This window comes from Ostrinia nubilalis, chromosome 2, assembly GCF_963855985.1.
Source record: "Ostrinia nubilalis chromosome 2, ilOstNubi1.1, whole genome shotgun sequence".
In the NCBI taxonomy this organism is placed as follows: Eukaryota; Metazoa; Arthropoda; class Insecta; order Lepidoptera; family Crambidae; genus Ostrinia; species Ostrinia nubilalis.
In genome coordinates, this window is record NC_087089.1 from 14,757,093 (window position 1) to 14,773,988 (window position 16,896).

The 16,896-nt window shown below is 37.6% G+C and overlaps 2 protein-coding genes across 2 annotated transcripts in view; one reads left to right on the forward strand and one right to left on the reverse strand.

Annotated features, from left to right (window-relative positions):
- The window catches only part of LOC135084835 (acetylcholinesterase-like), a 72,801-nt gene that overhangs the window by 50,321 nt on the left and 5,584 nt on the right, over positions 1–16,896 (reverse strand). The gene's annotated exons all lie outside the window — the stretch shown is intronic.
- LOC135078934 (uncharacterized) lies at positions 8,736–9,170 on the forward strand. Its single transcript, XM_063973536.1, has one exon. The coding sequence runs from the start codon at positions 8,736–8,738 to the stop codon at positions 9,168–9,170; it is 435 nt and encodes a 144-aa protein (XP_063829606.1).

Consider the following 16,896-nt stretch of genomic DNA (forward strand, 5'->3'; position numbering starts at 1 on the left):
TTATAGACAACCCTGACGGCCCTTCGGTATACCGGGGCATATATTAAGGCGTATCTTCAAGCTGATAGCACTCGATGACGCAATCGCAAAGAAAAACGAGAAATGCCCGAACACGTGATATAAATACGTTTTTTGCAACTGAATTAATGTGAATAACAACTGTAAAAAATATATTTGCTTAATTTCTAAGTGATTTTTTATTGTAATTTTTCGACGCATGTAACTCGTAAGTAAATAGGAAAAACCCATGCTTTACGTAAAGATAATTGTTTAAATAGGTAAATCATTGTTTTTGATGATAATTATAAAGTATTGTAAATTGACATCAAAATATTTACTTAGAACTGTTAGCACACACCTAAGATTTATCGTTTTAGTTAATACATTGTAGTTTGTTTATTAAAAGTATTTCTGTTGCGAGTAAATTAATTCAACCAAAAAAGTTGCCCGGATTAGAGGACTGACAGTTGCTAACCGTATGTTTTCGTATTGTTTAGTGTTGCACTTTACACAGATGTCAAATTCGCTTCATCTTCACTAACTGCCAAGCAAAACTATCTAGGTCTTATCTGCAACAATTGAAACCGCATCAAACCGGTTACAACCGCTTCAAACCAGTTACAACCAGTGGGCCGAATCCCGATCGCGTTCGCGACAAATCCAGCGGCAATTTTTGTCATAAAAACAATTGAGTGTCGCCCCGCTCACTTGCTAGGGCTGTAGCCGCCATCATAAAAAGTAATTTAGGTTTGTGGGTTGAGTTAATTAGTTTAATTAGCATAATAAGTTTGTTTTCCACGATTTACAGAGCCTTGCCTGTGAGAGCAGGACGAAATATAGCCGGGATAAGGATCAACAAACCAATTTTAAATATCAACGCTGTTAGAAGCCTTTTCGTCTGTTGTCTGTTCCAAAATTACGGTTTTTTTTTCGTGTAGGTATTTGATTCAAATAAGTAAGTAATCAAACAAGAATATTTTTTGAGACTGTACGTTATTGTTGAGAAGAGATAAGAAAGATGACGTCAAGAACCGCCGGGTATCGTCTTTTAACATTAATAGTGAAAGATTTCTTCTCCGTTTTAGGAATCTTGTTTCGTACGTTATTTTAGATACAAGCAATCGGGAGGTACTATAAAATATGAAATGCGTAATCATTTACTGGGTTTATTTATAGTTTATATCAACTTATATCTATTTCTAGGTGTTAAATCTAGCTCTGCAACTTTATTTGTGACTTGGTAATACGCTCGAAATAATGATATCTGTTTTTTTTTTATTTTATCCCGGCTCGGAGCTTTTTTGTTTCACAACAGCCCAAAGGCTTGTTTGAAATTTCAGTTTCATCCACACCCTGTCATTATAAAATGGATCTTATGCCAAGTTGAACTAGTTTCAAAATTAAACAAACCGCCAACCCTAGGGCAGTGAAATAGTATCGGGAATGCGCTCCCCGCGGCCGCCATCCGCTACGAGTGACATCTTTATGTACGAGTTGATTAGCATGCCTCACTGGGAACACACTAATACAGATGTTGACTCACTGCTAGAGATGCGCCGATCCCGGAAACGGGAAAATAATCCCGGTAGTGGAAATGTAAAGAAAAGTTGCCGGAAAAGTTCCCAAACTCACTGCCATCGGCTCTGTCAAAGAATCGTCTACGAGTGACATCGTTATGTACGAGTTGATTAGCATGCCTCACTGGGAACGCACTAATACATATGTTGACTCACTGCTAGAGATGCGCCGATTCCGGAAACGGGATATAATCCCGGTAGTTTCCCCGGAAAGTCCTTAGAGTGGAAATGTAATGGAAAGTTGCCGGAAAAGTTGCCAAACCCACTGCAATCGGATTTGTCAGACTCGTCTACGAGTGACATCGTTATGTACGAGTTAATTAGCATGCCTCACTGGGAACGCACTAATACAAATGTTGACTCACTGCTAGAGATGCGCCGATCCCGGAAACGGGAAAATAATCCCGGAAAGTCCTTAGAGTGGAAATTTAAAGAGTAAAGATGTGGTTGGTGCCCAAAAAGGGTACACCTTTACTCAATAGGTACCATAGGTTTTTGCCAGATACTCATCTACGCAGCGTGGGACGTCCACCCACAAGGTGGACCGACGACCTGATAAAGGTAGCGGGAAGGCGCTGGATGCAGGCCGCTACCAACCGTGCGATGTGGAAGTCATTGGGGGAGGCCTATGTTCAGCAGTGGACGTCCTATGGCTGAAATGATGATGATGATGATGACTCATCTACGAGTGACATTACGACGACTTGATTAGGCCACTGTAAACGTAATGTTGACACTCTGTCAGAGATGACCCCCGGAAAATTCCCGGTAATTTTCCCAGAATGATCTTTTGATCCTTAACAAAAGTTCCCAGGCAAGGTACACTAACAGGACATACTACAGTCTACTCAGTGCTATCAGGCGAGTACAGTTAGAAGCTTGCCTCTACATGAAATCTGATGATTTTACAGTGCGAGCTATTATGGTCTTGTCTTGGCAATATTTTACATGAAAATGTTTATGGTGGTAGATTATCTCTTTTTATAAGTGGCATGTTGTATGGAAAAACCCATACAAACTTCTGCCCTCTAGGTTAAAGGTTAGGGGAAGATTTTTGCTTGTGTACGAATACTTGCTTAGATACCCCAGCTTTCTAGAACTACAGTAAGCACTCTATGAACCCAGATACAGAAAGACAGCGTTTCCTTTCTAAGCAAATGCATTTCAGCAGTTACACAACCGGCCAAAAACTTGGCCCCTGCAGACGGGGCTAATTTGTCACCCCGCGCGCATCCATCACTCTTGCCCCAAACACGCTTGCCCCAAATAAGCTATCTTTGTTGCCTACGAGCACGTACTGTTAGGGTAACATTTTTTGCAATATTACGAAATCTGTTTATAGATAGAAAATAAAAAGCGAAAAGTTACTAACTGACTCACTCATCACAAAATGTCAACTACAAGTGCTAGGAGTCTCAAAGGACAATGTTCGTTCTCCATACATTGTTCGCCTAAAGAACCAACAATTTTGACATATTACTACCCGAAAGCGAAATAATACGATTCTGTGTGTAAGAACAATGATTCCTGATGGACACTTGCCATAAAATTAATGATTAAGAATATTAAATCACAGCGATTTTATAATATGTCGTTTATGACAACATGGCGTCTAATGTATTGTGTGAATGTATGAACACCGATTCGCGAAAAATGTTTTGTATTGTCGTCACGCCGAGTCGCAGCCAAATAGTATAAAATAATAGAACAAGTTTTAGAAATACAACTCGGCATTCCACTTTTACAATATGCCCACATATTGCACGTAAATAAACAACATGAATCGTAGGTTGTTTCCACCCTTGTCATCTGACACATGAAATAAACTCCTATTGTATTATAGATATCGAAGCCGAATCGTATATAATAATAGAATGGGTTTTGGAGATCACTCGGGGTTCCACTTTTATAAAATACCTACATATTACATAAAAATACCACGAATCATGAGTTTTCTTTTCACCATTTACATCTGACACGAGATAACAAACTCCTATCTCCATGACTACCATCGTAGTCTATGCCAAAGACTACAATATTTTAAGCAAGAAGTTTCAAACCTTAGCGGCTACGGTAACCCCTGGGCCACATACATCATGATAACATTCGGTCGACACCGGAACGAAGTCTTGCGATTATGCAAAAAAGCATCGTATTCTAGTGCGGCTATATCACGTTCAACCGGGGTTTTAATTCGACTAAAGTCCTGACTAAAGACTGGAAGAAAATACGCCGCATTGTATGAGCACTTCGTGTTCGTTAAAGCGGCTTCAGATCTAGAGCCCACATAGTTTTCTTTCCAATAATATCCGCAAGTAGCGCTGCATGATCTTTACAACAAAAACGGCAATAGTTATTAAGGTGCCAAAATTATATGATTACTTTGGCACGGTATTATACACGTGCGAAGATTTGTCATTTTCATTCATTTCTTCATCATCATCATCATTTCAGCCACAGGACGTCCACTACTGAACATAGGCCTCCCCCAATGACTTCCACATCGCACGGTTGGTAGCGGCCTGCATCCAGCGCCTTCCCGCTACCTTTATCAGGTCGTCGGTCCACCTTGTGGTGGGTTGACATTGCAGAATATGACTTTTGATAGGTTCATCATAGAATTCGGCGGGGATATCCTCACGGAGGAAGTTCGTAAAAGGGCGGAACAAGATCTTATAATAATGCAAGGCCGAAGCTGTTACGCGCGTGCTCCTACGTGTAATCCGGCGAGTATGCAATAAATAGTAATGTCTGGTAAATAGTGGTAATACGTATCGTTCGTTCGTTCGTTTCAGCCGAAAAGACGTCCACTGCTGGACAAAGGCCTCCCCCAAGGATTTCCACGAAGACCGATCCTGCACCGCTCGCATACAGGCACCTCCCGCGACCTTCACCAGATCGTCGGTCCACCTAGTGGGAGGCCTGCCCACGCTACGTCTTTCGGCTCGTGGTCGCCACTCAAGAACTTTCCTGCCCCAGCAGCCATCAGCTCTACGAGCTATGTGCCCCGCCCAGTCTATGTCTGTATGCGCTACGATTACAGGGTATCATTTTGCATAGTCGCAAGACTTCACTCCGCTGCTGTCAAATCAATGTCGCATAATGTTATCGCAATGTGTGTGGCCCTTGGCCAAATCACAGAAGCCTATGCGAAGAAAGAGCACTTGAATGACAATAAAAATCAGGGTTACCATTTTATAAGATTTCCTCACTATTGAGGGTAACAAAGTAACATTAATAATCTAGCCATTAATTACATTTATTACCTATACGAGAAAGTAAAGCAACATGCGGTTTTATTTTAATTTGTAAAATATTAAACCCCTCATATTTGTAACAGTTTGTTCCAAGTTTAGTTTTACTGTTTTGTTAACAGTATTGCTGTTTCAGCTGTCACTGTGAAGCTTTGGGAAAATAAATAAATAGAAAAAATATTAACATAAATATTTATTTAAGTTTTTATGTTCATTATCATAATATGCCAATTTAAGTTACACTGTGTGACAGTCTTTGACACTAAACAAACTCTTCAGCTTAATAATACCTACCTACAGGGCGTTTTTATAGTTACTCTTGCTGATGAAACAAGAAGGGTTGATTCTACTACTGAAATACAACTACTTTTCTTACAGGACCAATATCAAATTCTCAAAAAAATTCACATCCTCGTGATGGTGATAATTTCTATGGAGAGGTTTTTTTTATATTCGGTCTCTTGGGATAAGTTATTCCATTTGAGCAGTAGAATTAATCCTTTTTATTCGATCACATATAAAAACAACACAAGTGTTTAGGAAAACTTCTTCTTTGGTATGGTATCACTACGGAGTTATAATGTCGGCAACTCTGTATCACTGACTTGTAACTTTCAAACAGCATGAATAATAAGGGCACCACATTGGTTTTCTTTCTGAAAAAAGGCTTTCAGTTTTAGTACTAACCCTTTAGCACTATTTCATTGAAATAAAAATACAATAAACGCACAGAAGACTGAAATTGAGTCAACTGACGTGACATTTATAATTTGTTGACATTATGACAGTTTGACAAGACTAGGGATTGAAAAAGTTTTAATTGAAAAAGTAAAATGACAATTTATTAAAACGATTCACATGGATATAATCGATTAAAAATATTTATAAAATGTTCTGATACTTGCCTGTAGCGATTATCCAATCCTGGTTTCTACTGAAAAACTACCTCGTGGCAAGATTTTAATAAAATAATAAAATCTTTATCTTCTCTTTCACAATCTATAAAAGTTCATTTGGTCTATTATTATACATGTGCTATGAATGAGGGTTTTCGCGATTGAAAAATCCGCGAGATGGCAATACGTAGACGCGAGGTCCAAATGCTGCATGATTGGTGGATATCTGTCAATGTCATGTCAAAAATAACCAATCATGCAGCATTTGGACCTCACGTCTACGTATTGCCATCTGGCGGATTTTTCAATCGCGAAAACCCTCATTGGCATAGATTATGAGAGACTGGCAACTATACTAGGTTGATATTAGGTGATCCGTCTGCTCATTTGCCTCCTGTCACATAAAAAAAAATATATATGTTTCTCACACTTCAACTGGCATTGGATTCAACATCGGATTCTGACACTTTTACAGTTATGATACCATGAATATCAGTTTATGGTCCTAATTATTTTTATTTTATTTACGACCTTCGACCAGTTGGACACTTTAGATATCTTCTTGTAATAGTGTCAAACTGTCAATATCTTTTTAGCTTTTAACGCAAATCTAGTCTTCAAAGCAGTTTAATCGATTTATTTTATTTTCAAAATCGATATTTTATTGTCTATGATGGCCGCAGGAACATCACTATACATGGACTCCCAGCAATAAAGTACGGTAATGCCTCGTACAGATTTTATCGGCAAAAATTATGGAACTTGATAGGTTTTAGACCATGCCACGCACCAAAACGTCCGGAAGTTGTAATAGTATTATAGAATAAACGTTAAAAGACTTATTTATTTAATTTTTCAATGCTTAAGTGTCCATTAGAATGAAAGGGTGCTTAATGTATTAAAAAAAATAGAAAATAATTATGATGGGTTAATGTTTTTGGGCGGTTTTTTAGGCGGTTTCTGACAATGTCCTTTTGCATGGGGGTTCCTTTTAGAACCTAGGTGCTCAGTAAGACGGGATTTTGAAAAATTCAAACCCTAAGGGGTAAAACGGGATCCACGCGTACGAAGTCGCGGGCGGCCTCTAGTACTTAATAAGATTGTAATGCCCATTTTCACTATCAATCCCTAATTTTTAAGTGGCCCTAATGAAAACAAAATTCCTGTTATGTGTTACTATAGGGGTCACTTAAAAATTAGGGATTGATGGTAAAAACGGGCATAAGTATCCTAAACCTTATCTTAAGTCTTAAAGTATGTAAATCAAGTAAGTAATAAGAACTGTTTATTGTGTCTTAAATTAATGCCAAACTAAAATATCTAGCATGAATTTCAGATAAGTACGAGTACAATCGAATTGCAAATTAATCCATTTCATTTTTTACTTAATTACTTTTATTACTGTTTTATGGTGGCAAATGTTTATTTGAAATTGAGTTTAGTGAAGTAATTCCGAAGAAAATTTTGTATTGTTTGTTTGGGTTAGGTAATATAAAAATTGCAGCCTTCTTAAATTCTCCTCCGCATATTTCCTCTCTACTAGTTCGCTTATAAGCCATCCATGCGGCCCACAAGCACGTAGCCAACTAACCACAGACTAGTTGCGCAAACATGATTGAAGATTGATCTGAGCCTTGTCTATACCAAAAATAAATTGTATTTTAGTTACAGTTCCTACTTAATTCAAATTTTTTTTTAAATATTTTAGTAACCTTGCCGTAGTTTTAGTAGCGAGGACAGTGGCGGGCGGCGGCCCTCCTGAAAAAGACCTTGAATACGCCAATGGGCCTCGCGAACCTCGCGAAATCGGCATAATGAAGTGAACAAATTGGTTACCATTCCTGAACTCGATATGTTTAAGTCGAAACCAAATCTCTTTAGGGACACATTGGCTAAATCTTGGTTCGAAGATATCAATTTTCTGACTTCACCATACCATTTATATGACCATGTTAACAGGGGCTAGTGTCGGCTCATATCCATTTACCTAACACCCTGTAAATCTTAATTTAAAAATAACTCTCTCATGTAAGCGAATTGGTTTTGTTGTTTAATTGTATTGCTACACATATGCGAAAACATGCAAATGGTGTATAGTTTCTTAAGCAGTGGTTATTAATCTGTTATTATTTCACTGTATGTTTTTCAAACAAAATAAAATAAATAAATAAACCTAATTGCGCCGACGTTCACGCGTGGTCTAGCGCCGCCCTGAGCGAGGAATCCCAACCCAGCCGGCCAGCGTGGGGAGTGTAGGTAGACCTTTTTTACCCGACTGCGCCAGAAGGAGGATTATGTTTTTCGAGTGTATGTATGTATATATGTATGTATGTATATTTCTTTGGCACGGCCTAAACGGCTTGACCGATTTTAGCGTGAGAGGTGTCGTTAGATTCGTCTTAATCATGAGAGTGACCCTGGCTATGTTAAAATTGAAAAGAATCTAAATGGCGGATTTTAGGCGCCATAAAGTCTTAAAAAAAATTTTTTTCTTTCAAAACCTATCGAGTGGGGTATCAAAATAAAGGGTTTTTTAAGTAGCTTACAAATATGTATGTTATTAAACTAAAAAAACTAAAAAAAAATATTATTGAATAAACAAAAAACCCAACTGCGCAAAAATGAACTAAAAAGATAAAAACAAGCCTTAGTGTTCACAAAATGCAGTCGGAGGCATCAAATACATATCACCATCAAAATAATTAGTTATTGATGCCTCCGACTGCATTTGTGAACACTAAGGCTTGTTTTTATCTTTTTAGTTCTTTTCGTCAGAAAGGCAGGGCCTTCTCACTAAATCCTGACGGTGTCCTCCACAGTCTTTGAGGGGAGTGTAGGCCTAATTATTTAGTCACTGGTAAAGAAGAAAAGGTCTTGCTCGTGCAGTGGAGACTAAGTAAATGACCTGATAATAATAATTATGCTGATGTGGATTCGTGGAACGGGAAACAATTTTAAAAGAATAAAAATAATTATGATGTAATGTATACCTTTTACGCAGCTGAGACATGGACAGTACGCGACTTGGAAAAGAGGAAGATAGATGCCCTAGAGATGTGGTGCTGGAGAATGATGCTCGGGATATCATGGACAATTGGACAGAATTCCGTACCAATGTGTCGATACTCCAGAAGCTCGGTGTCACTCAACATTTATCAACCGTAGTACAGTCGCGCATACTGCAATACTTCGGACATGTCTCGAGGCGGGATGACAACTCCATAGAACGACAGGTCGTCCAAGGAAAAGTCGAAGGAACCCGATCGCGTGGCAGGTCACCAATGCGCTGGACCGACAAAGTGAAATCAACAGTGGGAGACGGCGTATGTGACTGCACCAGACAGTCTGCCAATAGAGAGAGATGGAGGGAGATCGTGCGGAGAGTTGTAGCCGCCTCTACAACCGAAGTGAACGTGACCACGAATGCTCTGCCAAGAGCGTAACGAATAAGACGAATACCTTTTAGGTGATTAAGATCGCCAATATAACAGTAAATGACTTGCCAAATAACAGTACAAAATACGAAATAATTACTTTATGACTATCTTGATGACTTAACACCGTGCCATAGGAAATGTGGTGAGAATTTAAAAATGTACGTTTCATATTCCCACCACATTTCCTTTCCTCGTTTGCTTTAAATAAGCTATCGATGCAACCCGCAAGCACGTAGCTAAAGTTTGCCGAGTGCGCAAACTTCAGACAACGGCTTTATTTAATATTGTTTGATAAAATTTATGAAATTCATTTATTCAGTATCTTGGCTTTTTAAAAAGGCTTTTTCTTACCGGGTATATTTTTTGATATTATGGGCAAGTATCTAAAGAGGAACTGTAGACTTATGAAATAAAGAGTACTAACTATTTTTAAAAAGCTTAGGCATGTCACAACTAAGGACCTCATAAATAAAATCTATACAGCTCTAGCTCAATCAGTTTTTTGCTATGGAATCTCAGTTTGGGGGGGCTCAACTAAAACGAAACTTCTGGAGGTAGAAAGAACGCAAAGACGGTTACTTAAAGTAATGTACTCTCTGCCTTTCAGACATTCTACTGAAGAACTTTATAAACACGGAGATCTCCTTTCTATAAGAAAACTATATATATTAGCTGCCATATTGAAAATACATAAAAGTATATACTATGACCCTAAAATTAATAACAAAAGAAGAAAGGACAAAGCTGCTCCTACTATTCCTTCCAAAACAGCCTTTGCTAGCAGGCAATTCACTAGACAAGCTGGTTTCTTGTATAATAAAATTAACAAAATACTGAGCATTTATCCGCTTACATCTCACTCTTGTAAAGAGAAACTTACACTCTGGTTAAAATCGCTTAGCTATTTGGATACCGAAACACTTTTAAAAAATAATATATAAAATTTATCAAAATACCTGAAAGTTAAAAAAGGCATATAAAAACGTAAAATCACTCTCTATCATAACTTAACATAATACAACATAACACACACACACACACACACACGCATACACACACACACACACACACTTACAAACACCATATTTTCTAATTCACCTTATATTTTTTCTTTACCTTCTACTTCAAGTTTGTAATCTAATTAATAACCATTTTTTTTTTTTTTTTTTTTTTTTTTTTTTTTTTTTTTTTTTTTTTTTTTTTTTGTTAAACTTACCCAAAACTAGCACTGTCTGAATGGGCGGTGATACAGGTATACTTTTACTTACTAGGTATGTCACCACAATTTTTGTAAAAGTTGGTTTGTTAACGAATAAAACATTTTTGATTTGATTTTGATTGATATTTAATGCTCACTATAAAATTAAGCGTCTCTTTCCCATTTCATCTCTACTTTTTGTTCAATATTTTAGTTCCTTTGAAAGTTAAAAAACTGGACTACACAATATGCAAACTCTCGCCAAACGCTAAAACTTATTGATTTTCTGCAAATAGGCTTTTTAAAAACGCTTTTACCTATCCCAGTATCACTACTACTACTGCTTGGGGACAATAAACATGCTAGTACTGAGAAGAAGTAGGTAGTGCAAGAAACTGTCATTGTCTCCGGAATTCCTTTCTTATTATAAAATATCCGAATTTAATGCAATTCACAATGAAGTAAGCCTGAATAATGGGCGATCATTAGTCTGTGGCGGTCAGCAGCTGCACTAGTTCAGGGTCAACAAGAAGGTTGAATCATTCAATTATTGTTCTCAGAATCGGGCAACCCCGAGTGGGCGGCCTTGTGGCCTTTACCTTTTTAATGATGGGGCAAAGGCATAAACAAGACAATGTCACTGGCAATAAAGAAAAAATATCATTTTTTTTTCGTGATATCGATGATGCAAATAGTTTGTACAACGACTAACGTAAAATTGTCTTGAATATGACGTGTTAGATTTAATTTTTATTACGTAAAGATTTTTAAAATTATGGATGGGGAATGAAGTTATGATTTATAATTGCAATAAATGTTTCTTTCTTTCTTTCTTTCTTATAAGATAAAATTCAAATTTAAATTTAAATTATATTGAAGCAATAACAAGAATGATATTTGTCAAAATTTAAAATTGCCTTGAATTAAAAACTGCAACTTCATGACAGAGTAATTTGGCGAGTGCGCTTCTCTCAATGTCACACATTTACAGAATAGACAGCAAACAAACAGAAACCATTTTATTACCGCGAACGGCTGTTTTACAACATCATCGCTAAGGTATTTTTGAAATATCTTTTAAGCATTTATTACACAATTCTGTGCTAATTGAATATATCAGGCACCGGATAATTTGTCGAGTTGTGGTATTATCTATATTTTCCTGTCCAAAAATGACGTTTAAACTCTACGGGTGTCCGCGGCAGAGCCGATCCGTGTGTCGCACTGCGGCGAGCTGCGTCATGCGGGCCTACTACCCGTGAACGCTTTTTGAAAATGGACCGCAACTGATGCTTTTTTGTTTACGGCTATGAATGGACCCTTTTGCCGGCCATGTTTTTTTTATTTCAGTCAGAAAATGTTTTAAATACTGGCCGGTTTGCTTTTTGCGAGTGTTGCTCGCTACCTACAGTTGTTTTCGGTTTGCAGCATTTTTTCAAAAAGAGATCGTTAATTTTTGCCGTCATCATAACAGCCGTCGCATTTAGTTTGATTTAACAGAGGCACCTAGATTTTCTTTCCACCAAATTCTTGAATAAGTAAGTATTTTAGATTATTTCAGTCATTGACGATAACGTGGTCTTGTCAATTTCTGAGCTAACTGCATGAGGCTGTTAATGTATTACTTATAAGTTCTGAGACCTTTCTTTTTCCAAAAAAAAAACAATCTGTAGAATTCAGGATAGACTGGGTAGTTGGGTAGCTACTTTAAACCAAACTCATGTTTGACGAATAATGAAGGTACCTATACTGTACTGATAATAGTGTACCTGCATAAGAATAAGATTTCCTTTCAAACACTTTATAACGGAAAGAAGATTCAACTGCAAAAGTTTTTCATTTCATTGCTGATAGAGTCCGGGCGCTTGCACTGACGGTTGCAAGCCATTTGTTTTAATGCGCTTAAGTAAATGAGATGTGGCCAGCGGGTAAGTTCAGAGTTCCATTGGGCTGTTTAGAGGTATTTTATGGTTTCACTGGGCTCTCCGAGGTTTTATATTCCATAAAAAAATAACTAACTTTGGTTTATGCATTTGCTTTTTTTTATTGCTGACCTGACCCGGCGAACTTCGTACCGCCTATGTTCATCAGAAATAATGTATGTCATTTTTATTGCTAAGTTCATTAAATTAGCAATAGATATCGTAAAATGTTTAGTTCATGTTCACGTCCCAAAAATGGCTGAGGGGCAAAATCGGCTGGAGCTAAAAGCTACGCGAAACTATAAGTATTTTGTTTATTAACGAAACTGTTAAGTATTTTGGAAAACAAACAATACGCAGTAGGAATATTACTCGATATGACTAAAGCATACGATAAGGTCCAATTCGGGATCCTATTAAACAAACTTTATGATATCGGGATCAGGGGAGTGGTTCACGATTGGTTTAAATCATATCTGTCAAATCGTAAACAGGTCGTAGACATACAATTTTCAAATTATAAAACGGGAATGATCGAGTCGGTAAGATCGGACGAGATCACCACGACCAGCTCAATACCTCAAGGCAGCGTCCTAGGATGTGTCCTATTTTTGTTATATATTAATGACCTTCCTAAATACGTTAACATCCCCTGTGTTATGTTCGCGGATGACGTATCGGCGGTGACCTCATGCCGATCTAATATTGATCTTAACCAAAAATTGACGGAAAACCTTAATAACATACAAGCATGGATGGACGACCACAACTTGGAAATAAATTACTCAAAAACGAAATTAATACAATTTAGGCCCTATCAAAAAACTCCACTAAACATTAACTACTCATTCAATGGTAAAAGTATTGAATGCGTAAATTTTGCTACATTGCTCGGACTTGACTTAGATTGTAATTTAAATTGGAAACAGCATATTATTAAAATTAAACAGAAAATATCTAAATTTACTTACGCCCTAAGGCAACTAAAAAGAAACTCCGACCTAAAAACTACACTCGCTGCTTATTATGCCTACAGCTACGCTTGGATCTCTTACGGGATCATACTATGGGGCAACAGCACGGACTCAGATGACATATTTATTCTCCAAAAAAAGTGTATACGTATCCTGGCACAAATAAAGAATACTGAAAGCTGTAAGCCATACTTTATGAAATATAAAATACTACCACTAAAATGTATTTATATCTTGGAATTATGTAAGTTTGTGCGCAAATATCCAAATCTATACACAAAAAAGGGAAATGTAAATGCAAGATCTCGATACCCTAATGATTTAATATTACCTCTATTCAAACTAGGCATGGCTGCTACAGGACCATACGCAATGACGATAAAAGTCTATAATAAACTACCTACATACATAAAATCTGAACCAAATACAAATAAATTTATTAATTTGCTAAAAAAATTTCTACTAAGCAAGTGTTACTATGATTTAAATGAATATTATAATGATAAGCCCACATATACAGTACTATGCAATACATACATTTAACTATTATCTACATATTGTATCACCCATTATATGACATTCAGTTATTCAGTTACCTACTATACTCATTATGATAATTATTAGAATTATTTTTTCCTATTCCCTGGAGAGACTTTATAAAAAAAAAGTGTCGGCCCAGTATGCGTAATTTTTCAAATATATTTTTATACAATAATAGACATTATATTCCAAATGCTTTATGTACTTCCTATCAAAGACATCTATAATTTATTTGATTGCTATTGTAAATACGAGTAAAATTGCAATGCCCTTGCAGGGCCCATATGTTTACCTTACATATTTTATAAGACCTTACTGTACATACATACATATGTGATGCAATAAATAAATGAATATGAATATGAATATGAATATTCTTGTTATTTAACTACAAAAAACAACGAATTACGTCAATTAAGTGGTAAAAGGAACACGCCAATCAAACAAAAAAGTGACCTTATTCCTTCAGTTCAAGCCTAATCAAACCGACCATCTCGTCCCCATCAGATTTGAAAAGTTCACAGCTAATTTATGTCTGTGCCTTTATCGCGGCCTCGAATTATCAAGAAAAAATAAAAATAAATTGTCTGTGGTAGATCGGCTGCTATCTGTGGCCGGTGATGATATATCGTGGCTGCGCACGAAAGGAAAAGTAGAAAGGTCAAGTTCTTTTCAAGAAAGTGTTGGGTTCTCACCGACCTTGCGATCACAATTCACGTTGAATCGTCCGAATCGATGGCTCGGATTGTGGGAATTTGTACATTGTAATGTAAGAAGGATATTACTTGTAAAAGTTAACAGCATAAAAATGAATCATCATGATGACACCATTTAAAACCATTTTTTTATTAATCTCAAATTATCTAAATAGCTCTTTATTATTATTATTTATTGCTGGGTTAGAACTTGAGAATCTTGAGATCATTTACCTACTAGCAATATTTTTTATAGGTGGCGGATCACCTTATGATAAGCCCATGTACACGTGCAAGATCAGTGAAGATTCCAAAACCTGGGCTGTTTTAACCAATCTACTGTCACATTGTACACATTTCAGAGCATCGTTCGTCCGTTTCAGCCGAAACAAACGAACGAACGACGTCCACTGCTGGACAAAGGCCTCCCCAAGGATATCCACAAAGACCGGTCCTGCGCCGCTCGCATCCAGGCGCCTCCCGCGACCTTTACCAGATCGTCGGTCCACCTAGTGGGAGGCCTGCCCACGCTACGTCTTCCGGCTCGTAGTCGCCACTCAAGAACTTTCCTGCCCCAGCGGCAGTCAGCTCTACGAGCTATGTGCATTTCAGAGCATATTCTAAAGTAAATATCGAGAAAAAAATCGAGAAATAATAGGCACTAATAGGCATAAATCGGGAGGTCGTTAAAGCGACATGTCAGGCCGTTAGGAATAGCCCGGAAAATTAAGCGCGGCACGCTTCCTCGCCCGAGGCGGGGGCGTTTTGTTCGATATGCCTGCTAAAGACTGATTGCGAAGAAATAGTTCGGTGAAGTTCGCAAAAAGAGTCTATTTTAGTTATCAGTTTTTTATTAACAGTAAGTCATCATAATAAAGTTTTTGGCGCAATTATAATCGCAGCTATAGATGTTGTAATTAGATGACAGCTGGTTTATAATTTGTGAATTAAAAATCGTTAATTACAGAACGTCCAGTCGCAAGGTGGACAGACGACCTCAAAAGGTAGCATGGCGGGCGGTGGATGCAGGCCGCTACCAACCGGCCAATCTGGAAATCATTGGGGGAGGCCTATGTTCAGCAGTGGACGGCCTGTTGCTGATATAATGATACTTTACTCCTTATTTATTAAACATACAGCATGATCGTGGAACTGGTTCATTTCTTCTGAGAAGCAAACTTATCATATTTCTTACTTGAATCGGCTAAAAAGAAAATGATAGTTACATTCCAATCTTTCCTACTTGACTTTTTTTTACATTTTTCTTGCGACCTTTATCCATCGCCACTTGGATTCTGACTGAAGAAAAGACTGAAGAGCTATACAAAAGGTCAGATCTATGCGAATTGTAATTAACATACTACTTATTAATTATTTAAACCTTTACTGCACACAAGAACGAGCTATAAAAGGCGGAATTAACGTTCTCTTTAGTTTTTTCAAAGTCAAAATTTCTTAATTTTCATGGACTATTAAAAATAGTGCTGTTACATAATCAAATATTAAAATAAAAAAACTTTAGCCTTCACAATCATGTCTCATAATCTTTTTGCCCTACCAGCGCTTCGAGACCAAACTTTTTAAAACGTGAAATGACGCAAGGAAGGTAAATAAAGCGCGAGAAATGCACACCTTGTCCCGAAAGATAAATTACATACAGTAAAGTTCATAAGCGCCCTAGACGGCGCCTTGAACCATCCGCCCACGCCCTTACACGCCGCCCTAGCCAGCTGATCGCCACGTGACTCTTACCAGCTATAGCCGGATATATTATAAACTAGCGGCCGCCCGCGACTTCGTACGCGTGGATCCCGTTTTACCCCCTTAGGGGTGGAGTTTCGTAAAATCCTCTCTTAGCGGATGCCTACGTTATGACATCTACCTGCATGCCAAATTTCAGCCCGATCCATCCAGTGGTTTAGGCTGTGCGTTGATATATCACTATGTCAGTCAGTCAGTAAAAGCACGTTTCATTGATTGTGTCCTTAATTATTTTTAAAGACATGTTCTTTTTAACCAACTCCGAAAAAGGAGCTTCTCAATTCAATGAGGGTGTTCGCGAATGAAAAATCCGCCAGATGGCAATACGTAGACGCGAGGTCCAAATGCTGCATGATTGGTTATTTTTGACATGACATTGACAGATATGTCAAAATCCACCAATCACGCAGCAGCCAGACCCCACATCCACGTCCCGCCATCTAGCGGATCTTTCATTCGCGAAAACCCTTGTTGAAGATGACGAAGTAAAACTCCGCGACTGATACTTTATTTTTAAGAACACTGTTTCGAAAACTCTTACTAACTACTTGTTCGTAAGTTCAAATTAAATGTTACTTAGAATAACTTTATTGGAACGCGAACGGAAGAAAAAGTGAGAAAACTCAATTGCACGGTGAACTG